The following is a 24,863-nucleotide window of genomic DNA, read 5'->3' as shown; positions in this document are numbered from 1 at the left end:
AAAAATTGTGACCTTTGGCATGCTTTGACCTATGAGTGACCTTCATATTCATGACTGGCACATGGACTGATCCATTAGGGGAGGGGGTGCAATCCTGACATCATGACAATCATCTGGCTGTAGCTCGTTAAAATGCCGGAGTTGAACTCGGGCTTTTTGAACCAAAACAAACCTAACAAATCCAGCTTTGCAGTGGGGGTAAAAACTTGAGGTTTGAAATGTAGGTAAATGTGTTTTTAAGTGATTGTTTGACATGGCTTAACCATGTAGGGAATGGGCAATTCGATTTAGCAGCCCCTCCCCTTTATGGATAGAGTCTCTCTGCACCGGGCATGTAAACTTGATTTATTTTGGATTTATTTATTTCAGCACATATACAACAATTAAAAACAAATGATTCATGGCTCCCCCTCAGAAACTATGTATTAATGAAACGTCATGTACATAATCTTAATGATAATGAAACATAACATACATAATTAAAGCTAAATATTAACAACAAATGAAATCAATTGAAACTACACCAGGAAAATCATAACGCTGAAAATCATCAAAACTAAACATGATTAACAGATCATGAAGTAAGAAGTCAAATTTATAGAATTGTCTGTTAGCAAATACCAAAAGAAATACAGAAAATCAAAACAAGGGCCAACTTCAATCAGGAACCAAGAATTTTGTACAGTTTCTTTTTAGTTATTTCAGATCGTCCCTTTCTGAATGAAAAGGTGTATAAAATTCGAGAAATTATATGCATTTTTATAGTTTGCTGTTTTCAAAATACCTTTGGCTTGGCTATAATTATCTAGCATATTAGTAATCTTTCTAAAAGTGCATATGCACATATACAATGGAAAGATATGACATATCAGAGGGGATAGCATTAGATTTTGTATTGCTTTTTTTAGCACTTGGACTCTAACGTTACATACACCGTACAAATTCATACACATATTTTTTTCTCCTCAATAAACACCTAAAGTACTTCTTTAAAATACAATTCAATCTTTACAGCTGGATAAAACTAAGATTTGAATCTCTATATTTGTCCAGCTGTAGGGATTGAATTGTATTTGAATATTGTTTACCTGGATGTCTAACCTTCATGAACTTACATTTCATTTAAATTTTTCTCTTGACAAAAGTTTGTGTTACAATATTTGCTGCTTTTCTTAATTATTTGATAGTCCAGTGCTGTTAGGTTGTTACCTGCAATTGTATCTAGTGAAAAGTTATAAAGGGTTATCTTTACAGTCAAACTGTGTACCTATACATGCACTCCTATCCTTATACAAGACACTTTGAATATGTAGACTAGCTAATGACAGGCTTTTATTCCAGCATCATAAAAGCTATGGTAAGAACTCTGATAGTTCATGTATAACATTTTGATTCCAAAATAGTGCACAAAGTAGATGAGGACCTTGACTTTAACTTCTGTCACCTCAAATGACTCATAACTGACAACATGATTCATAACTCAAATGTACAAATTGAGTGGAAACAGCCTATTCAGCTGCAGAAAACATAGGGTGGAAGACTAAGTGCGTGGATTTTGTTGTTGCCTTACGCATGACGGGTGCTGGACTGACGAATGGTGTGTGGGATCTAGGAGGAAGGTTCGGGCTGCCCATGAACCATTGATTCCTGGAGGAAAAAATATGTTGAAAGGCTGTCATTTTATAGCAGTTAGTTACTTCAGATGCAGAATGGTGACATAGTTATCTGGTTTTGTTGAAAACTTATGAGGATTTTCTTAATTAAAAGAACATGCATTAGTGGTGTTACCAAGGGCATACCTTTTGGGACTTCTTATTGTTATAATTATACTAACGTAACGTTATAATAAACAATATAGAAATACACTAGTTCGCCCAGTGTTATGTACAATATACTTGTACATCTACAGGTTCTGATGACATGCTTTGTTTCGGTATATGAATTTCATACACGACTGTATGTAAGACCTTCCCATTTTTGTAGAAAAACTGACAGAATAGGCTGAAAAATCGTCTATAAGATGTCATCCAAAACCTACCCTCTGCTTAGAGGTACAGTTTTGGGTGCTTTGTGCTGTAATTTCAATTGATAGTACATACATGTACATCTCAGGCCACATACCCTTGGGAATATGCAACATACCTGACAGAGGATTTTCTAGTACTCTCTCCTGTAGGTCATGACTTTGAGCCACTGAGAAAGTCCCGAACTTTCCTTTTGTCCTTCTGATCTGTCAAATTGTAGTCCCAGTCAAACTCTTCCATCTTTGGGCAGTACTGCACCACTGCAGTGGCTGTGTGTTAAATTGAAAACAACAGCATTAGTAGTACCTTCGCCCAGAATGTTATGCTGTCTGGATTGTTCGTGTTTGTGTGTGTCTATCCGTCTGTTAACATAACTCTAGGATACCAAGATAGATTGTCTTGATACTTGGTATGTAGGTCTGGATGAGACTTGGAAATGGCAATGTAAATTTTGACTTCATTAATGTACTTAATGAGCAAATGTGGCAATAAGAAGACGGATACTTGTCATACAACATGTGATTTACACAGAAATAATATTGATAAGAGACTTCTTTGCATATTATTTGCATTCCAATGAGATAAAATTACTTGGCAAAAATATGAGATCGTGAAACTAATTGGGAAGGTTATTAAGTAGATTTAAACAGTTGACAAAAAGTTTCATCAATTTTGTACCGAGCAAGAGGTACATGAATAAGAAATTAAAGAAAAGTCTTGATGTAAAAGAATGAGGTGGATAAGATCATGCCCTTACCTATTTGAACAACGCCCTCCGTTTTAAGTTCGCAGCGATACACCTTCAGGACCCTGAGGTTCCGTAAGGAGCACGGCAGTTCTGAGATTTCCTTCCCACAACCTGCTAGGTTGTTACCAGACAGATACAACTCTTCAAGCTCCACCAACATCTTCAAGGAAGGCAATAACACAAGTAGGTCTGAGCAGAGAAGATTATTGAAAGACAACACAAGCTTCCTCAAACTTGTTAGGTAAGGCAGCTGTTGTGACAGACGGGCACAAGGTCCTGTATTGGGGTCATGACCTCCAAGACAAGCACTTCGAAGGTTCAACTCAGACAAATTCATCATCTTCAGGTAGCCAATGACAGGGCTGACAAAGCATTGCATGGTATTGACCAACCAGAGGGATTTTAATTTTCTAAGGGATTGGGGTTGAATTTTGTTCAGAACATGTTCCAGGGCGTTGTAGACACGAGGGCCTACATCTGAAAACTGAACAACACCTTTGGCGAGAAAGATGCTGTCGACCAGTGAGAGACAACCGCTCTCGTAGGAGCACAACAGTGCAATATCCAGGTATGTCTGGTAGCGAAAGAAAGCCAACTGAGAAGGACTCAAAAGCTCTTCTTCATTCCGCGAAACCCGACATTCAGAATAAAGATAAAAGGGAACATTCCTTAAAAGCCAAACACTGAAGCTATCAGAAAATTGTTCTACCTCCTCTTGGTAAATTTTGACAAGATGAGCCAATATGATATCTGCTTCGGGTCCTAACTTGGCACAGGCAAAAATGACCATGTTTTCCAGTCCCGCACACTTTGAAACGTTTTTAGGTACGTGCTCAGTTCTGCTGTCTGGTTCTGAAGTCTTTTTGCGAAATGCAACCCTGCGAAATATTCCTGCATCGTCTTGTGGGAGAAGGAAAACTGGTCAGAAGGGTTGAGTCTGGAGGGACTTTCTTGTCTATGAAGGATCCCCAATAACACAAGCTCCTGCAAACTGTCTTCACCACAATACGTGACCACATTGTCTTTGCTATATACAAGATTATTCTCCATCAAGCCATTGAAAGCAAGAGCCCCGGCACACAAAAGTGCGTCTCTGATGTTGTCAGGAATACCTTGGTCTGTACCAATGTTGTTCCTAACGCAATGCCGCCTTATGGTGAAGGAAACTAGCTCATCATAAAGGGGAAAGATTTGACCTCCAAACACCAAATCCTGCTTCTCTTCCCACATCATGCAGGTCAACAAAAGCAGTATGGGTGTTGCCAGAATGCCTGTGGGGATTAGGGAGGAGTCCATTTTGCTGACTAAGGCTGCTGCCTTGGCCTCGTCTCCCGTGAAGAACCTGTGGACGTAAGTGCGGATGTTGTCCTGACTGAAGCCCGTGATCTCCACCTGTGTGTCCGGACACATCAGACTCTGCAGCTGAGGGGTGTGGGAAGGTCTGGTGGTCACCAACAGGCAACAGTCACGGAGAATCTTACCTGAAAGGAAGGGGAGGATTTGCACTAAGGCTCGCCAATGTTGATTTTTTGTATTTCCTGTTTAGAGAATCGGTTCAATGTCAGCCCTGACATAGGGCCAGGACACCCATTCATGTTATGTTGAACTATATTTGAAATGAAGTGCCTACCAGTCAGAAGTTTGGTGACGTCATGCCCTTTAAGTCTGGCCCACTCGTCGAAGCCGTCGAGAATGATCAAGACTCGGTCATTCCCCTTCAGGTACGTTTCTAAGTCCGACTCCTGAAACGGCACATCTTCTGGTAGGAGTTGGTCGAAGATGCACTCTGTGAGGGACTGGGACTCATCAACCTTCCGCAGCGCGATTGGGAAAACTAGATCATACTTTTCCAGAATCAGAGACCTGCCCTCGGCCCAGTCAAAAGCTAGTTTGGAAACTTCGGTCGTCTTCCCTATCCCTGCGTTACCTTCGATCAAAATGCGCCGGGGCTGGGGACAATTGGGGCGGGCAGTCAAGGCGTCGACAGTAGAGGGGAGGGCGCGCCGTTCAATGTTTCCTCCTTGTTGTGTTCGCGTCAAGAGGTCGACAGTCGTGAAGATGTCCTCAATCTTCATGGTGAAAGTTTCATTCCACGCTAGTGGGTGAAGGTAGCTCAGTCTTGTCTTGTAATACGACTTAAGTGAATTTTGACATAGAGCCAGGGGAAAATCTTCAGTGGTACTGTCAATGTTGGGAACTGAAAAAAAAGTCAAACAAAATGACGAAGGGTTATACATAGCATGTACTAGGTCGTTTCGCTACATTGTCAGTTCGATACAGTACCTTTGGCTACATGGCAAATTGTTTCATTACATGGTAGGAGTCGTTTGGATGCATGGTAGAAGTAGTTTTGTTAAATTTGGATGTTATTTAATGTCTAAAAAGTGTAAAGACATTTCTTCCTTGCGGAGTGAACACAGAGGGTTGTATTTGATGGCGAAACATAAAAAGCCGTCAAGGTCACCCCTGGAGTTCCACAGGGTACAGTGTTAGGCCCTCTGCTCTTTCTACTGTACATTAATGTTTTTACTAACTCCGTAGATTCACATGTTTGACTATTTGCTGACTACTGCTTGAGTTATCGAGCCATCAGTAAGCCTTTTTATCAAGCACTCACCTGTGTTAGGTTCATCGGATATTCCGTGGAAGATGTTGACGGTGGAATGGGGCCCGATGTTGATGACCTTGTTGCCTTGACCGCTCACTTGACTTGGGTTTGTAATTTGGGTCACTGCATTTTCTGTATAAGGCACAGAAAGGCAACTATTTGTACAAAATAAAATGAGTTCTTCTAATGTATATGTGGAAAGACAAATATGGTCATGAAATATAAATGTCAGGAATATAATTTCTTCTACCTGTTTCTGAGAACGCCACAATGTCTCCGTCATTGTAGCATTCACGCCCGCCGTCCAAGCCTTGAGTGTCTCTCCCCTGATCCAGCGCTAGTAAGGCCATGTCGACGTCAGTGGCCTTACACGTACCGACCCCTTCCTCATCCTCATTGCCAAGGCTACGAGTGGTGTTTGTAGGTTCGACATTGTCCAAGGCGTTGCTTCTCACGTCAACATTTGCCCCATGTTCTCTAGTTTGTTCCGAATGGTGTGGCGGACTTTGATCTTCGTCTTCCCTCCTTTGTCCTTCGAGCAAACTCAGGGACATCGGTTTTGTTGCCTTTGACACTTTCTGATCCATGTTAGGCAGGACTGTTGGTAAAAACAAAGATATCTTAACTTAAGTCCACACTCATCTAACTTGCTGCTTCCTGGATTTATGCATGAAATCAATGTGCTCTTTCCTGACCACTGTACTACAGTATACACAGTGCGACTACACTGCAGTGTACAATGGCATGCAGTAATACCTGCCGTGTTCCCAAACGCCAGCGTCTTTCAACTTTGTTTACACACCTCGGACACAATCAGACGTATCACATTTCACACGTCATACTATGGCCATACAAAGGTGTTGTTGTTGAACGTAATCGTTATCCCCGGGGAAATTTGGGTGAGGGGGTTTCCACACGTAACCAGACCAACAAGTTCCCTAAAATGAATTCACTGCCGTATACAAAATGCTTAATTCTAAGGTTGAAAACCTTTCGAACACACGAACAGTTATTTCGTGCAGCGGGAAAATTCTTAGAAGTCACGTTTTCTGTGTAACAGTTGGGTTCAAGTACCGCCAAACACTTGAAACGATCATGCCAAATTCCTGTCAGCCCTATATTTTTTTTTATAACGTAGTTTGGTGGTACTTGAACCTCACTGTTGTATTTGCCTTGTCTGCTCGTCACCTACCCACCATTTGATCACCACAGGACATTGTTCCTTTGCTGATCTGTGTCTTGGGTTAGATCATTGCTAGCTCAGTTTATCGAACGAGTCACACGAATAGACCATGTACTTACACTGCATAAGATGTACTACTTACACTGCACTCTAAACTGCTCTAAGTACCCGGAGTGGGGTTCAACGGGGAATACGTACCTCTATAGCCTTACCTCACGCTCAGAAAGAGAAAACGCACAACAGGTTGTCCTTAGTGGTCCAAGGGGCATGTACAATTCTAAATCCCACTGCAATTTACCGAGGACGACTGTCAAGCGGCGCGTTTCTCTTCCTGGCTATTGTACACAATACAGCTCCGGGGCAAAGGTCACCTGCGTTTCGCACCTGGCGGTTAGTGCTTTGCTTAGAACGATGTGGGCAAAATCATACAAATGTCCGTAGTTGTGTCTCAAGAATAGTACGACGTTGAGTTCTCAGTGTGGTCTGGTGCCACATATTCTTATATGCGGATGAACAATTAAGAAAAAGCACAAGGGTATTCGGCCCAGAGCCCTGGGTTCCAATCCTGTTATGCTATACCGATCTTGTGCCCTTAGGAAAGGCATTTAAGTCGACTTTCCTCACTACATCCACGTGTCAATATGAGTATTTGACTTCGGCCTGGGGATTCAAAACGCGGTGAAAGGAGTGGGATGGGTCCTGCCTTCCAATATTGTGCCTGAGACACAGTGTACTAACGTACTGCCTCTACGGCCATATAATGGCTATAGGATTACCTTTATCTTAGGTCAATCTTTTGTATGTGGCACTGTTATGATAAGTTACTAACTAGAGTGCATCGCCACATTGTCCTTGCCTGTCTTAAATCAAATCAATACAAAAAGCAAAGCGGAAACGTCTAAAGTTGCAAACGTCCTATGAAGACTTTTGGATAATTATATTTTGGGAATCGTTCACTGACCAATAGACGTTAATGTCTTACGTATTTTTACATTTTAACAAATCGACACACACACACACACACACACACACACACACACACACACACACACACACACACAAGCACACAAACACACAAACGCGGATTAAAACATAACCTTGATATGGGTAATAAACATTTTAGAATACATGTATATCAGTCGTGAAGATTTGCATCATTTGGCAAAGTATGGGGTTGTAGAAGTCTAGTTTTGTTGTTGTTGTTGTTGTTTTTAACACGTCTTCGGGACTAGTTCTGTTACTTTACAAAAGCAAGAATTTTTACCAACCTCTCAAATCCTCACTGTTTTTTGTACCAGTAACACTGTGATAAACAGGTGCGCAAAAATATACAAAGCAGATGTATGCATTTTTATAGTTTTCTTTATACTTTGGCTTCCTTATGATTATCTTAGATATTAGTAATTGTTCTAAAGGTGCATGTATACAATGGAAGGGGGTTATAATGACATAATGGTATTCCCACACATACTCTGATAGTTGTCCATTTACAATAGTCTCCTACCTCAATAAACACCTTCCACTTCAGTTTTCTAAGACTCTCATGACAATACACAATGTGTAGTTTGTTTCAATATTTGCTGCTTTTCTTCACTATTTGATAGCCAAGTGCTGTTAGGTTGTTATTTGCAATTGTATCCAGTGAAAAGTTACCAAGGGTTATCTTTACAGTCAAACTGTGTAAACCTTTACATACAGTCCTATTCTTATACAAAGTCACTATGTATATGTAGACTACGCCAACATTTGGGGTAAGTCCCAATCAAACTTGGTGTTGGTTAAGTAAAGTTTAGTTTTTCCACTATATGTAGACTAGCTATTGACAGGTTTTTATCCCAGTATCATTGCATTGCATGTCTGATCAAAACCTCAGCTAAAAGGTTTGTGATTTTTTGTCAACAAACATACTATTTACGACAGCAAGAACTATTAAGTTTGTCTTTGGTTTGTTTGAGTTCTCGTCTTCTGTTACAGAAATGACATGGCAAAAATGGTAAGGGTATTCCATAACTCATACGATAATTATAATGTTCATCCACCGAAGTAGATGAGGACCTTGACTTTAACATCTGTCACCCCAAATAACTACAAGATTTGTAACTCAAATATCCATAAGTGAAAACAGCCTATTCAGCCGCAGAAAACATAAAGTGAAAGACTGAATTTAGTGCCAGGACGTTATAGAACGTCCTTGGTTAGTGCTTGGAGTTTGCCTTGAGCATGTCTGGTGCTGTACTAATGAATGGTGTGTATGAGCCTGATGAGGAGGGAGCTCCGGGCCCACCATGAGTAACTGATTCCTGGAGGAAAGTACATGTTGAAATAACGTGGTTGTTAGGTAGTGTTGGCTGCAAATTGTACAGATGTAAAACAGTTATCAGGTACCTTTGTAAGGCTTTATTAAAGAAAATCCATTAGTGGTGTTCTCAACGGCAAACTTTCCTGGACTTTTTCCTGGACTTCTTAACAGTATCATAAAAATAGAAAACATCCATCAGCCCAATATTTACAATTATACTATTTACTTGTACATCTGTAAGCTTTGGCTTGGTGCATGTTTTTATGTAGAAAACTGACGGGATAGGCTGACAAAGTGTCTAAAATGTCATCCAAAACAAGCCAAAGCCTACCCTCTGCTTGGAGATACAGTTTTGGTGCTTTGTGCTGTAATTTCAATTGATAGTACATACATGTACATCTCAGGCCACATACCCATGGAATGATATCACATACCTGACAGGATTTTCTAGTACTCTCTCCTGTAGGTCATGACTTTAAGCCACTGAGAGCATCCCAAACTTCCCTTTCGTCCATCTGATCTGTCACATTGCAGTACCAGTAAAAATCCTTCATCTTTGGGCAGTACTGCACCACTGCAGTAGCTGTGTGTTAAATTGAAAACAACAGCATTAGTATCTTCGCCCAGAATGTTAAGTTGTCTGGATTGTTCGTGTTTGTGTGTGTCTATCCGTCTGTTAACATAACTCTAGGATGCCTGGATGGATTGTCTTGATACTTGGTATGTAGGTCTGGATGAGACATGGAAATGGAGATGTAAATTTTTACTTCACTAATGTACTTAATGAGCAAACGTGGCAATAAGAAGACGGATACTTGTCATACAACATGTGATTTACACAGAAATAATATTGATAAGAGACTTCTTTGCATATTATTTGCATTCCAATGAGATAAAATTACTTGGCAAAAATATGAGATCGTGATCGGGAAGGTTATTAAGTAGATTTAAACAGTTGACAAAAAGTTTCATCAATTTTATACCAAGCAAGTGGTACATGAATAAGAAATTATAGAAAAGTCTTGATGTAAAAGAATGAGGTGGATAAGATTATGCCCTTACCTATTTGTAGACCATCCTCCAGGCTAAGTCCGCATAAATGCACTTTCAGGACTTTGAGGTTCCTTAAGGAGCATGGCAGTTCTGAGATTTCCTTTCCACAACCTTCTAATTCAAAATTACCAGCGAGATCCAACTCTTCAAGGTCCACCAACATCTTCAAGGGAGGCAATAACACACGTAGGTCTGAGCAGAGAAGATTGTTCAAAGACAGCACAAGCTTCCTCAAACTTGTTAGGTAAGGCAGCTGTTGTGCCAGGCGGGCACAAGGTCCTGTATTGGGGTCATGACCTCCAAGACAAGCATCACAAAGGTCCAACTCAGACAAACTCATCATCTTCAGGTAGTCAATGACAGGACTGACAAAGCATTGCGTAGTATTGACCAACCTTAGCGATTTTATACTTCTAAGGGATCGAGGTGGAATCTCGTTCAAAACATGTTCCAAGGCGTTGTAGACACGAGGGCCTGCATATGAAAACTGAATAACACCTTTGGCTAGAAAGATGTTCTCTACCCGTGAGAGACAACCGCTCTCATAGAAGCACAACAATGCGATCTCCATGTATGTCTGGTAGCGAAAGAAAGCCAACTGAAAAGGACTCAAAAACTCTTCTTCATTCCCCGCAACCCGACATTTAGAATACTCAGAATGCGAAAAGTACGAAAAGGGTGGACGCCTACCACTGGACGAATGTTCTACTTCCTCTTGGTAGATTTTCACAAAATGAGACAATATAACATCTGCTTCAGGTCCTAACTTCGCACAGGCAAAAATGACCATGTTTTCCAAGTCCCGCACACTTTGAGCCGTTTTTAGGTACGTGTTCAGAATGGACTTTTCTGTTGTCTCGTCCTGAAGCCTTTTTGCGAAATGCAACCCTGCGAAATACTCCTGCATCGTTTTGTGGGAAAAGGAAAACTGGTCAGAAGGGTTGAGTCTGGAGGGACTTTGTTGTCTATGAAGGATCCCCAACAACACAAGCTCCTGCAAACTATCTTCACCACAATACTTAACCACATCGTCTTTGCTATATACTAGCCTATTCTCTATCAAGCCATTGAAAGCAAGAGCCCCGGCACACAAGAATGCGTCTCTGATGCTGTCAGGAATACCTTTGTCAGAACCAACGTTGTTCCTAACGCAATGTCGCCTTATGGTGAAGGAAACTAGCTCATCATAAAGGGGAAAGATTCGACCTCCAAACACCAAATCCTGCTTCTCTTCCCACATCATACAGGTCAACAAAAGCAGTATTGGTGTTGCCAGAATGCCTGTGGGGATTAGGGAGGAATCCATTTTGCTGACTAAGGCTGCTGCCTTGGCCTCGTCTCCCGTGAAGAACCTGTGGACGTAAGTGCGGATGTTGTCCTGACTGAACCCTGTGATCTCCACCTGTGTATCTGGACGCATATATGCGCGCATCAGACGATGGAGCTGAGAGGTGTGGGAAGGTCTGGTGGTCACCAACAGGCAACAGTCGCGGAAAATCTTACCTAAAAAGAAGGAAAGAATTCAAAATTGTCTGACCAATGTTGATATTTTGTATTTATATTTCAGCCATACCATAGCTATGGTGAAATATATTGTCTTTGTAATTATATTGCAGCCATACCATAGCTATGGTGAAATATATTGTATTCGTAATGTTTATTCTTCTTCTTATTTCTTTCTTTCTCCTGTCAAATCTTCAAAACACGGTATCTCCGTTGTTCCTGGACCGAATGACTTGAAATTTGGCAAGGTAGAGTGGGCCAATACCCCCAGAGTTCAGTTGTTGTTTTTTTCATTTTTTTCATATCTGCCCCTAAAATGATTTAATTAAGTTTTTTTGGCAATTTTAGACCAAATGTGTATATTTTTGCCCTTGTGCCATGGCCATGGAATTACATTGGTACAGAGAAATTTGGTACAGAGGTGCTGATCATATGCCCACATGAAGTCAATAACAGATTTGGAATACAGTACAACAAAATGCTTTTGGCCATTTTTGACAAAAAAGTACATTTTTGGCTCCTGTTCCCTGGTTTTACAACCAATTGAGCTGAAATCTGGCATAGAAGTGTACTTTATATATGCCCACATGGATTCAATAACACTTTTGGCATACAGTACAACTAAATGCCTAAATTTCCGATTTTTGGTCATTTTTTTGGACAAAAAAAGGACACTTTTGGCTCCTGTGCACTGGTTTTGCAACCAAATGACCTAAATTTTGGTACAGGGGTGCACTACTGCATATTCATTCAAATGACCCATGTACACATGTATTATTTCTGGCATAAACCACTTCAAAACGTTTTTTTTATTATTTTTGGGGTCATTTTTCCGATGGCCACAGGGTCAATGACCTCAAAGTCGTTGACCCCATGTTCAGCTTTCTCACTTGCAGAACTGTATGCCAGTATAAAGTCTTTCAGTGGGTGTATCTTTGGACTCGTCTGTTTTGCAATTTTACATGGGGTGTGCTAGAAAAGTCCATTCATTTTACAAAAAGGGCCACATTTGGCTCCTGTACACTGGTTTACAACCAATGGCCTAAATTTTGCTACAGGGGTGCACTAGATATTTATTCAAATGACTCTGTGAATGTATGATTTTCGGCAGGGACCACTTCAAAATGATTTTTTTGGGTCATTTTCCAATGGCCACAGGGTCAATGACCTCAATGCTGTATTTACTCTCAAGCAAATGTCGGTCTTTCTAGTTCCTGTTTAGAACAGTTGTTCAATGTTAGTCCTCACATGGGGGCAGGGCACCCATTCATGTTATGTATGAAATGGATCGCCTACCAGTCAGAAGTTTGGTGACGTCATGCCCTTCATGTATAACCCACTCGTCGAAGCCATCGAGAATGATCAAAACTCGGTCATTCCCCTTCAAGTACGTTTCTAAGTCCGACTCTTGGAACGGCACGTCTTCTGGCAGGAGTTGGTCGAAGATACAGTTTGTGAGGGACTGGGACTCGCCAACCTTCCGCAGTGCGATCGGGAAAACCAGATCATACTTCTCCAGTACAGAAGAACGCCCCTCGGCCCAGTCAAGCGCGAGTTTGGAAACTTCGGTCGTCTTCCCTATCCCTGCGTTACCTTCGATCAAAATGCGCCGGGGCTGGGGACAATCGGGCCTGGCAGTCAAGGCGTCGACAGTAGAGGGGAGGGCGCGCCGTTTAATGTTTCCTCCCTGTTGTGTTCGCGTCACGAGGTCTACAGTCGTGAAGATGTCTTCAATCTTAATCTCAACCTCTTCATTCCACGCTAGTGGTTGAAGGTAACTCAGTCTTGTCTTGAAATATGACTTAAGTGAATCTTGACATTCAGCGAGGGGGAAATCCTCAGGGGCACTGTCAATGCCGGGAACTGAAAAAGAAGTCAAAGAAACTTGAGACGAAGGCCACAGGTACTAGGTCGTTTGCTACATTGTCAGTTTGCTACAACACGTTTCGCTAAATGGGAAGTTATTTCACCATGGTAGGAGTCCTGTAGCTACACCAACTTGAATAGAAATCGTTACCCTACCATCACATAATATGTATCTGCAGAAATCATTGCATTTGAAACGACCACCGCCTTGTGGCGAAGTGACTGTAGCGAACTAACGTTGCAATGAAACGACCGTTTACCTAACGCGAAATCTATAGTGTGCTTTCTGTATACATACACATACATAAACGAACAACTCAAGCAAACCTCACCATTGGTTTACTCAAGAGCTGTTACTCTGCACTGACATACTACACTTTCATCAAGCGCTCACCTGTGTTAGGTTCATCGGATGTTCCGTGGAAGATAGTGACAGTGGAATTGGGTCCAATGTTGATCACCTTGTTGCCTTGACCGCTCACTTGACTTGGGTTTGTAATTTGGGTCACTGCATTTTCTGTACAAAACACAAAAAGGTAGTAGTTTACGTCTGGCTACAATAAACTCTTCCAATTATTATTTACACACATGCTGTCTAAGTGGAATAAGGACAAATATGGTCATGAAATATAAATGTCTGAAATATCGTCTCTTCTACCTGTTTCTGAGAACGCCACCACGTCTCCGTCATTGTAGCATTTCTGGCCGCCGTCCAAGACTTGAGTATCTCTCCCCTGATCCAGCGCTAGTAAGACCATGTCGTAGGATTCCTGATCATGATGAAGATCGACGTCAGTGGCCTTACACGTACCGACCCCTTCCTCATCCTCATTGCCGAGGATGGGAGCGATGTTTGTAGGTTCGGCATTGTCCAAGACGTTGTTTCTCACGTCAACATTTGCACTTTGTTCCGAATGGTGTGGCAGACTTTGTCCTTCGTCTTCCCTTCTTCGTCCTTCGAGCAAACTCAGGGACCTCGGTTTCGTTGCCTTTGACACTTTCTGATCCATGTTAGGCAGGACTGTTGGTAAAAACAAAGATATCTTATCCTAAGTCCACACTCATCTAACTTGCTGCTTCCTGGATTTATGCATGAAATCAATGTGCTCTTTACTGACCACTGTACTACAGTACTGTAAATGCACAAATGTTCGCGGTGGATTAATGTTCGCGGTTTTCGCGGCGACCACTTTACCGCGAAATTAAATCCACCGCGAACATTTTTCTATTAAGGTATTAGACTGCAGTATATGGTGTTACCGCGAAATTAAATCCACCGCGAAAAGTCATTTTTTCCCGCTACCGCGAAATTAAATCCCCGCGAACTTAAATGCATTTACAGTATACACGCTGCAGTGTACAATGGCATGCAGTAATACCTGCCGTGTTCCCAAACGACAGCGTCTTTCAACTTTGTTTACACACCTCGGACACAATATTAATCAGACGTATCACATTTCACATGTCATACTATGGCCATACAAAGGTGTTGTTGTTGAACGTATTCGTTATCCCCGGGGAGATATGGGGGAGGGGGTTTCCCCACGTAACCAGACCAACAAGTTCCGTAAAATGAATTCACTGCCGTATACAAAATGCTTAATTCTAAGGTTGAAAACCTTTCGAACACACGAACAGTTATTTCTTGCAGCGGGAAAATTCTTAGAAGTCACGTTTTCTGTGTAACAGTGGGGTTCAAGTACCGCCAAACAAGCGATCATGCCAAATTCCTGTCAGCCCTCTTTAACGTAGTTTGGTGGTACTTGAACCTCACTGTTGTATCTGCCTTGTCTGCTCGTCTCCTACCCACCATTTGATCCCCACAGGACATTGTTCCTTTGCTGATCTGTGTCTTGGGTTAGATCAATGCTCAGTTTATCAACGTCACACGAATAGACCATGTACTTACACTGCATAAGATGTACCCCTTGCACTGCACTCTAAACTGCTCTAAGCTTGTCAACGTAAGCAGTATCCGGAGTGGGGTTTTAACGGGGAATACGTACCTCTATAGCCTTACCTCACGCTCAGAAAGAGAAAACGCACAACAGGTTGTCCTTAGTGGTCCAAGGGGCATGTACAATTCTAAATCCCACTGCAATTTACCGAGGACGACTGTCAAGCGAAGCGCGTTTCTCTTCCTGGTTATTGTACACAATACAGCTCCGGGGCAAAGGTCACCTGCGTTTCAAAACACCTGGCGGTTCTTGCTTTGCTTAGAACGATGTGGGCAAAATCATACAAATGTCTGTAGTTGTGTCTCAAGAATCGTACGACGTTGAGTTCTCAGTGTGGTCTGGTGCCACATATTCTTATATGCGGATGAACAATTAAGAAAAAGGACAAGGGTATTCGGTCAAGAACCTAACCCAGAGGTCCTGAGTTCCATCCTGGTATGCTACCGGTCCTGTGACCTTGGGAAAGCATTTAACTCGACTTTTCCCACTACACCCAGGTGTAAATATGGGTATCTGACTTCGTTTGGGGATTCAAAACGCGGTGAAAGGAGTGGGAATGGCTCTGCCTTTCAATATCGTGCATGAGACACTGCCCCTATGGCCCCTATGGCCCCTATAAAATGGCTATAGGATTACCTTTATATGTCTTTTGCGTATGGCACTGCTAAGATAAGTTACTAACTGGAGTGTATTTCCACAGTGTCCTTGCTTGTCTTAAAGCAAATCAATAAAAAACGTAAAGCGAAAGCGTCTTACGTCGTAAAAGTGTACATTCCTGTGGAGACGTCTAGATATGTTTTGGAAGTTGTTCACTGATCATATCGACTTTAATGATATTTTCACATTTTGACAATTAGACATACACACACACACAAACACGCACACACGCACACACACACACACACACACACACACACTTATGAAAACATAATCTTGGTGTAGGTAATAAACATTTAGAATATACACATGTATCAGTAAAGGTTGGCATCATTTGGCAAAGTATAGGATCATAGAAGTCGTACTTTTGTTTAAAATTTTGTGTTCACGTCTTTGGTACGTTACTGTTACTTTACAAAAACTTATTAGTCCTACAATTTTCATCAATCTGTCAAATATCTCAAATCCTCACGGTAGTTTGTACCAGTAACGTTAACACTGTGATGAAAAGGTACACGAAAATAGACAATACAGATGTATGTATTTTTAGAGTTTGTTGTTTTCAGTGTATCTTGGCTAACTTATAATTATCTCATATACATATATATACATGTATTAGCAGTTATTGTAAATGCACGTATATACAATGGAATGAGATTATATGACATAATGGTATTCCCATACACGCACTGATCCATTTTTTTGTCTCTGATCTCCATAAATACCGTCCACTTCAGTTTTCTAAGACTCTCTTGACAATACACAATGTAGTTTGTTTCAATATTTGTTGCTTTTCTTCATTATTTGATAGTCCGGTGCTGTTAGGTTGTTATTTGCAGTTGTATGGAGTGAAAAGTTACCAAGGGTTATCTTTACAGTCAAACTGTGCAAACCTTTACATACAGTCCTATCCTTTAAAGTCACTAAAAGTATGTATATACAATTGTTAGACTAGCTAATGACAGTTTTTCATTCCAGTATCATTAAAGCTATGGTGAGAACTCTGATAGTTCATGGATAACATTTTGATTAAAAATAGTGCACGAAGTAGATGAGGACCTTGACTTCAATTTCTGTCACCCTAAATGACTAATAACTGACTACATGATTCATAAATCAAATGTACATAATAAGTGGAAATAGCCTATACAGCTGCAGAAAACATTGGGTGAAAGACTAAGTTAGTGTTTGGATTTTGACGTTGCCTTACGCATGACGGGTGCTGGACTGACGAATGGTGTGTGGGATCTAGGATGAAGGTTCGGGCTGCCCATGAACCATTGATTCCTGGAGGAAAAAATATGTTGAAAGACCGTCATTTTATAGCAGTTTGATAAATAGTAACTCCAGGTGCAGAATGGTGACACAGTTATCAGGTTTTGTTGAATACTTGCGGATTTATTAATTAAAAGAACATGCATTAGTGGTGTTCCCAAAGGCACACCTTTTTGGACTTCTTAATATTATAATACTAACGTTACTTTATAATAAACAATTAAACAATATAGAAATACACTAGATCGCCCAATATTGACAATAGTTGTACCTCCACAGGTTTTGATAACAAGCATTGGTTCGGTATATGAATATTATACACGATTGTCTGTAAGGCCTTCCCATTTTGTCAGATTTTGTGAAGAAAAGCTGACAGAATAGGCTGACAAAGCGTCTAAAATGTCAGCCAAAGCCTACCCTATGCTTGGAGATACAGTTTTGCGTGCCCTTTGCTGTAATTTCAATTCAATCAGTACATACATGCACATCTCAGGCTACGTACCCATGGAATGATGCCACATACCTGATAGAGGATTTTCTAGTACTCTCTCCAGTAGGTCATAACTTTAAGCCCCTGAGAACGTCCCGAACTTTCCGATAGCCGTCGTCCGGACCTGTCATATTGGCTCGCCAGTCAAACACTTTCATCTTTGGGCAGTACTGCACCACTGCAGTGGCTGTTTCATAAATTGAAAACAACAGCATTAGTACCCTCGCCCAAAGTGTTATGCTGTCTGGACTGTTCGTGTTTGTGTGTGTCTATCCGTCTGTTAACATAACTCTAGGATACCTGGATGGATTGTCTGACTTGATACATGGTATGTAGGTCTGGATGAGACTTGGCAATGGTAATGTAAATTTTGACTTCATTAACACATACTTAATGAGCAAATATGAAGAAGTATATTTGTTATTCAACAGGTGATTCTAATACAAATTATGTTAATAAGAGACTTCTTTGTAAATAGTTGCATTCCAATGAGATACAAATTACTTGGAAAACATGAGATCGTTAGATTATTAATCTGTAGTTAGTAGACCTCAAAAAAACTATATTTCTGTTAACATCACAGAACCCACTAATCATTAAAGAAGTGGGACTTTTCATCAGCCACTGCCTCCAAAGAAGAAGTCAAACCACCCAGTAAAGAAAGTAGAAGCATGTACATAGATAGCCGACGTGTGTGTATTTAGAATAGACACTTGTTACTTTTCACTGTCTGTATCATTGCAATTAGCCTACGGGCATGGATTTGCAAATAAATAAATAAATTAATTAATTCAAAAATTAATTGAAAAGTACTTTTAAACAGTAGACAACACGTTTCATCAATTTTGTACCAGGCAAGTGGTGCATGAATAAGGAATTCTAGAAAGGTCTTGATGTAAAACAATGAGATGGATAAGAGCGTGCGCTTACCTATTTGAAGAACGTCCTCCAGACTAAGATCGCAATATGACACCTTCAGGACTTTGAGGTTCCTTAAGGAGCTTGGCAATTCTGAGATTTCCTTTCCACAACCTGTTAGTTTGTTACCAGAGAGATACAACTCTTCAAGCTCCACCAACATCTTCAAGGAAGGCAATAACACAAGTAGGTCTGAGCAGAGAAGATCGTTCCAAGACAAATCAAGCTTCCTCAAATTTGTGAGGTAAGGCAGCTGTTGTGCCAGGCGGGCACAAGGTCCTGTGTTGGGGTCATGACCTCCAAGACAAGCATCAAAAAGGATCAACTCAGACAAATTCATCATCTTCAAGTAGTCAATGACGGGACTGACAAAGCATTGCGTGGTACGCATCAACCTGAGGGATTTTATACTTCTAAGGGATTGGGGTTGAATTTTGTTCAGAACGTGTTCCAAGGCGTTGTAGACACGAGGGCCTACACCTGAAAACTGAATAACACCTTTGGCTGGAAAGATGTTCTCTACCTGTGTGAGACAACCACTTTCGTAGAAGCACAACAGTGCGATCTCCATGTATGTCTGGTAGCGAAAGTAAGCTAAATCAGTAGGACTCAAAAACCCTTCTTCAGTCCCCGAAGCCCGACATTTAGAATACTCAGAACGGGATAAGTACAAAAGTTTTGGAAAGCCACTAGACAAATATTCTACGTCCTCATGGTAGATTTTGACAAGATGAGCCAACATAACATCTGCTTCAGGTCCTAACCTCGCACATGCAAAAATGACCATGTTTTCCAAGTCACGCACACTTTGAGCCGTTTTTAGGTACGTGTTCAGTGTTGGCTTTTGTGCTGCTTCGTCTTGAAGCCTTTTTGCGAAATACAACCCTGCGAAATATTCCTGCATCGTTTTGTGGGAAAAAGAAAACTGGTCAGAAGGGTTGAGTCTGGAGGGACTTTCTTGTCTATGAAGGATCCCCAACAACACAAGCTCCTGCAAACTTTCTTCACCACAATACTTAACCACATATTCTTTGCTATATACAAGATTATTCTCTATCAAGCCATTGAAAGCAAGAGCCCCGGCACACAACAACGCGTCTCTGATGTTGTCGGGAATATCTTGGTTTGAACCAACGTTGTTCCTAACACAATGTCGCCTTATGGTGAAGGAAACTAGCTCATCATAAAGGGGAAAGATTCGACCTCCAAACACCAAATCCTGCTTCTCTTCCCACATCATGCAGGTCAACAAAAGCAGTATTGGTGTTGCCATAATTCCTGTGGGGATTAGGGAGGAGTCCATTTTGCTGACTAAGGCTGCTGCCTTGGCCTCGTCTCCCGTGAAGAACCTGTGGACGTAAGTGCGGATGTTGTCCTGACTGAAGCCCGTGATCTCCACCTGTGTATCTGGACGCATATATGCGCGCATTAGACGATGGAGCTGAGGGGTGTGGGAAGGTCTGGTGGTCACCAACAGGCAACAGTCACAGAAAATCTTACCTAAAAAGAAGGAAAGAATTCAAAATTGTCTGACCAACGTTGATATTTTGTACTTATATTTCAGCCATACCATAGATATGGCTGAAAATATTGTCTTTGTAATTATATTACAGCCATACCATAGCTACGGTGAAATATATTGTACTCGTAATGTTTCTTCTTCTTCTTTCTTTCTTTCTCCTGTCAAATCTTCAAAACACGGTATCTCCGTCGTTCCTGAACCGAATGACTTGAAATTTGGCACAAGGGTAGAGTGGGACAATACCCCCAGAGTTTTTTATATCTGCCCCTAAATTGATTTTAGTTTTAGATTGAAGTTTTTTTGGCAATTTTTAGACCAAATGTGTATATTTTTGCCCCTGTACCATGGAATTACATCAGAATGACCTGAAATTTGGTACAGAGGTGCCTTGATCATATGCCCACATGAAGTCAATAACTGTTTTGGAATACAGTACACCAAAATGCCTTTGGCCATTTTTTGACAAAAAAGGACATTTTTGGCTCCTGTACCCTGGTTTTACAACCAATTGAGCTGAAATCTGGCATAGAAGTGTACTTTATATATGCGCACATGGATTCAACACTTTTGGCATACAGTACAACTAAATGCGTAATTTTCCGATTTTGTGGTCATTTTTTGACAAAAAAATGACACTTTTGGCTCCTGTACACTGGTTTTGCAACCAAATGACCTAAATTTTGGTACAGGGCTGCACTACATATTCATTCAAATGACTCATGTACACATGTATTATTTCTGGCATAAACCACTTCAAAACGATTTAAGGGGGATATTTTGGGTCATTTTTCCGATGGCCACAGGATCAATGACGTCAAGGTCGTTGACCCCATGTTCAGCTTTTTCACTTGCAGAACTGTATGCCAGTATATAGTGTTTCAGTGGGTGTATCTTTGGACTGGTCTATTTTGCAATTTTACATGGGGTGTGCTAGAAAAGTCCATTCATTTTACAAAAAAGGCCACATTTGGCTCCTGTTCACTGGTTTACAACCAATGGCCTAAGTTTTGCTACAGGGGTACACTAGATATTTATTCAAATGACCCATGAATGATTTTTGGCAGGAACCACTTCAAAATGATTTTTTGGGTCATTTTCCAATGGTCACAGGGGCCAATGACCTCAATGCTGAATTTGCTCTCAAGCAAATGTCGGTCTTTCTAGTTCCTGTTTAGAACAGTTGTTCAATGTTAGTCCTCACATGGGGGCAGGGCACCCATTCATGTTGTGTATGAAATGGATCGCCTACCAGTCAGAAGTTTGGTGACGTCATGCCCTTCATGCCTAGCCCACTCGTCGAAGCCGTCGAGAATGATCAAGACTCGGTCATTCCCCTTCAAGTACGTTTCTAAGTCCGACTCTTGAAACGGCACGTCTTCTGGTAGGAGTTGGTCGAAGATGCACTCTGTGAGGGACTGTGACTCGCCAACCTTCCGCAGTGCGATCGGGAAAACCAGATCATACTTTTCCAGAACTGGAGAGCGCCCCTCTGCCCAGTCAAAAGCGAGTTTAGAAACTTCAGTTGTCTTCCCTATCCCTGCGTTACCTTCGACCAAAATGCGCCGGGGCTGGGGACAATCGGGCCTGGCAGTCAAGGCGTCGACAGTAGAGGGGAGGGCGCGCCGTTCAATGTGTCCTCCCTGTTGTGTTCGCGTCACGAGGTCTACAGTCGTGAAGATGTCTTCAATCTTAATCTCAACCTCTTCATTCCACGCTAGTGGTTGAAGGTAACTCAGTCTTGTCTTGAAATACGACTTAAGTGAATCTTGACATTGAGCGAGGGGAAAATCTTCAGGACTGTCAGTGTTGGGAACTGGAAAAAAGTCAAACAAATTGACGATTGGTTTTAATTTTACATTGCATGTACTAGGTCGTTTCGCTACATTGTCAGTTCGATTTGATTCGATTGGTAGATTTGGTTACATGGCAAATTGTTTCACTACATGGTAGGAGTTTTTTGGCTAAATGGTAGAAGTCGTTTCGCTAAATTTGGATATTATTTCTCCAAATAGTGTAATGACATTCCTTCCTTGAGGAGAGGACACAGTGGGTTGCCTTTGATGGCGGAACATATGAAGCCGTCAAGGTCGCCAGTAGGGTTCCACAGGGTACAATATTAGACCCTCTGCTCTTTTAACTGTACATTAATAAGTACTTTCAAGGCGAACAACAAACACTTGTACAGTAAGGGTCTGAAAGCTTTATTCGGGATAAATCAATCCCTAGACAAAGCCGATGCTCCTTTGTCTGTCAGAAACAAACTTTTTGATACATGTGTTAAGCCCATAATTCTATATGGATCGGAAATCTGGGGTTCTGTTAAAAGCCCCAAATCCTGTCCTATTGAAACATTACATCTAAAATTCTGTAAGCAAACCCTACACGTGCCAAGATCCACAAGTGGCCTCGCCGCTAGAGCCGAGTTAGGGAGGTTCCCCATTCATTTGGAAGCCTCCCTAAATGCTATTAAACACTTAATTAGACTTCGCCAGAAAGTACCAGCAGACAGTTTCCAGTCAGACGCTCTTTCTTGCCAGATAGATTTAGACAAGGCTGGAGCCAAGTGTTGGGCGTCAGGAGTTCGCCAGTCACTGGAGGAATGCGGCTATGGTTATGTATGGCATTGTCCTCTACAGCACAATACAAATTCGTCTCAAATTATCAATTCTATCAATCAGCGTCTGAAAGACATTTATTTTCAAACTTTTCTAAGAGAGATACACAATGACAACAAAGGTGGATCCGCTAAAAACAAATTGAGGTCTTACAGACCGTTCAAGTCCACTTATAATGTGGAACAATACCTGGATATTGACAATATTCGGCACAGGACGGCCGTCACAAAACTACGAGTCAGTTGCCACAAATTACACATCGAAACCGGAAGACATAACCGCACTCCTCTAGAACAACGAATATGTAGATACTGCAATCTAGATAAGTTAGAAGACGAACATCATTTTGTAGTAGAATGTAGTTTGTACAAGAAAGAGAGAGCTGAACTCTACAGACTAATAGAATCCATGTTCCCCTACTTCATACAACTAAGTAATATAGACAATTTTATATTCCTTATGAATCTAGACAAACCTTTACTTATAAAGCATATCTGTTCTTACATTTTCAATATCACAAAGAAACGAGAAGAAGCCGAATGTACGCAGTAGAATACGATCCTTGAGTAGTGTAGATTCATTGTATCATTATATCATGTTGTATCATTTGTTGTGACCTGTACTAAACCCAGTGGGTATGAATGTACAATAAAGGTCTTCATTCATTAATGACCTCACCAACTCAGTAAGTTCACATGCTTGGTTATTTCTTTGATTTATTGAGCCATCAGTAACCCTTTTTATTAAGCGCTCACCTGCGTTAGGTTCATCGGATGTTCCATCGAAGATAGTGACGGTGGAATGGGGCCCAATGTTGATCACCTTGTTGCCTTGGCCGCTCACTTGACCAGAGTTTGTGATTTGGGTCACTGCATTTTCTGTACAAAGCACAGAAAGGCAACTATTTGTACAAAATAAAATGAGTTCGTCTAATGTATATGTGGAAGGACAAATATGGTCATGAAATTTAAATGTCTGGAATATAATTTCTTCTACCTGTTTCTGAGAACGCCACCACGTCTCCGTCATTGTAGCATTCACGCCCGCCGTCCAAGACTTGAGTGTCTCTCCCCTGATCCAGCGCTAGTAAGGCCATGTCGTAGGATTCCTGATCATGATGAAGATCGACGTCAGTGGCCTTACACGTACCGACCCCTTCCTCACCCTCATTGTCAAGGCTAGGAGCGATGTTTGTTGGTTCCTCATTGTCCAAGACATTGCTTCTCACGTCAGCATCTCCGCCATGTTCTCTTGTTTCTTCCGACCGCGGTCTCGTTTGGTGTGGCGGACCTTCGGCTTTCCTTCTTTTTCCTTTGGTCAAACTCTGAGACCTGGTTTTTGTTGGCTTTGACGCTTTCTGACCCATTTTAGGCAGGACTGTTGGTAAAATAAAGAAATCTTCACCTAAGTCCACACTCATCTAATGCTTTGCTTCTCAGACTTTGCGTGAAATCAACAGAGCGGCCGACTAAAATTCTGTTCTGTGGTATTACTATGCACTGTTTACACTAGCATGTGTGCGCATAGTATGCAGTAAACCCATCGTTTTCCCAAAGTACCTGCAGAATTAACTTTGGACAAATATTGAACATTGAACAAGCATTTCTAACCCTTTACAGGGTAGGTAATACCTATGAAGTTGATACATTGTGCAAAACTTCCATGATACTCAATACTCCATACTCAATTTCCATGATTTTTTGGAAAACTCCAGATTTTAAGAAGAATCTTCAAATTTCCCAGAAAATCTGAAGATTCTTCTTAAAATCTGGAGATTATTTCAATCTGGAGATCAATTATTATAATAAGAAGTTTGCATGGTACCTTTGTCTTAACATTTGCTTGCAAAAGAGCACCGCGGCGTATCAAAATTCTATGTACGTCATACAAAGGTGTTGTTTATTAACATAATCGATTTCCGGAGCTTGTCCGCACGTAGCCAAATTAAAAAGTTTTCTTAAAACGACTCCCCTTAAATCTAAGACTAACCACAACCGTCCACGTTGAGTCTTCCTTAATCTTAAGGCGTCGCATAGGCAACCTTCCAAACACTGAGAAGATTTTTCAGAAATTACTAGAAGTTCCACCCTCTGGCGTGTTCCCGACACCCACCCAGTTAGACTTAGACTTTAGACTCTCACGTT

At 41.2% G+C, this 24,863-nt stretch overlaps 3 protein-coding genes across 5 annotated transcripts in view; all 3 read right to left on the bottom strand.

The window, feature by feature from the left end:
* LOC118426380 (NACHT, LRR and PYD domains-containing protein 12-like) overlaps positions 1 to 24,863 on the bottom strand; it is a 55,009-nt gene that overhangs the window by 9,673 nt on the left and 20,473 nt on the right. The window contains exon 1 of one of the 2 annotated variants that reach the window (XM_035835729.1): positions 6,762 to 7,297. The exons of the other annotated variant lie outside the window; for it this stretch is intronic. The gene's annotated coding sequence lies outside the window, so the exon portion shown is untranslated. Of the gene's footprint in view, positions 1 to 6,761; positions 7,298 to 24,863 lie in introns of those variants that run through there. 2 annotated transcript variants of the gene reach the window in all.
* Positions 1,374 to 15,434, bottom strand: LOC118426382 (NACHT, LRR and PYD domains-containing protein 12-like). Of its 2 annotated transcripts, XM_035835733.1 has the most exons (8): positions 15,291 to 15,434; positions 14,043 to 14,305; positions 5,631 to 5,730; positions 5,390 to 5,512; positions 4,403 to 4,969; positions 2,782 to 4,253; positions 2,143 to 2,293; positions 1,374 to 1,647 (listed from the first exon to the last, which is right to left on the bottom strand). In XM_035835733.1, exons 2-6 carry the CDS (start codon positions 14,292 to 14,294, stop codon positions 3,535 to 3,537), a joined length of 1,761 nt encoding a protein of 586 aa, XP_035691626.1. In that variant the 5' UTR covers positions 14,295 to 14,305; positions 15,291 to 15,434; the 3' UTR covers positions 1,374 to 1,647; positions 2,143 to 2,293; positions 2,782 to 3,534. The 2 variants fall into 2 exon arrangements, with proteins under 2 accessions (XP_035691626.1, XP_035691625.1); XM_035835732.1 differs by lacking the exon at positions 5,631 to 5,730 and having other exon boundaries at positions 13,943 to 14,305.
* LOC118426379 (NACHT, LRR and PYD domains-containing protein 12-like) lies at positions 7,908 to 23,952 on the bottom strand. The gene is made up of 6 exons (XM_035835728.1): positions 23,716 to 23,952; positions 13,679 to 13,801; positions 12,715 to 13,281; positions 9,925 to 11,418; positions 9,297 to 9,445; positions 7,908 to 8,863 (listed from the first exon to the last, which is right to left on the bottom strand). The coding sequence occupies exons 1-5, from the start codon at positions 23,813 to 23,815 to the stop codon at positions 9,330 to 9,332; spliced, it is 2,400 nt and encodes a 799-aa protein (XP_035691621.1). The 5' UTR covers positions 23,816 to 23,952; the 3' UTR covers positions 7,908 to 8,863; positions 9,297 to 9,329.

The sequence above is a fragment of the Branchiostoma floridae genome, chromosome 11, assembly GCF_000003815.2.
Source record: "Branchiostoma floridae strain S238N-H82 chromosome 11, Bfl_VNyyK, whole genome shotgun sequence".
Lineage (NCBI taxonomy): Eukaryota > Metazoa > Chordata > Leptocardii > Amphioxiformes > Branchiostomatidae > Branchiostoma > Branchiostoma floridae.
The sequence above is the reverse complement of the archived record's forward strand: the minus strand, read 5'-3'. Positions and strand labels throughout refer to the sequence as shown.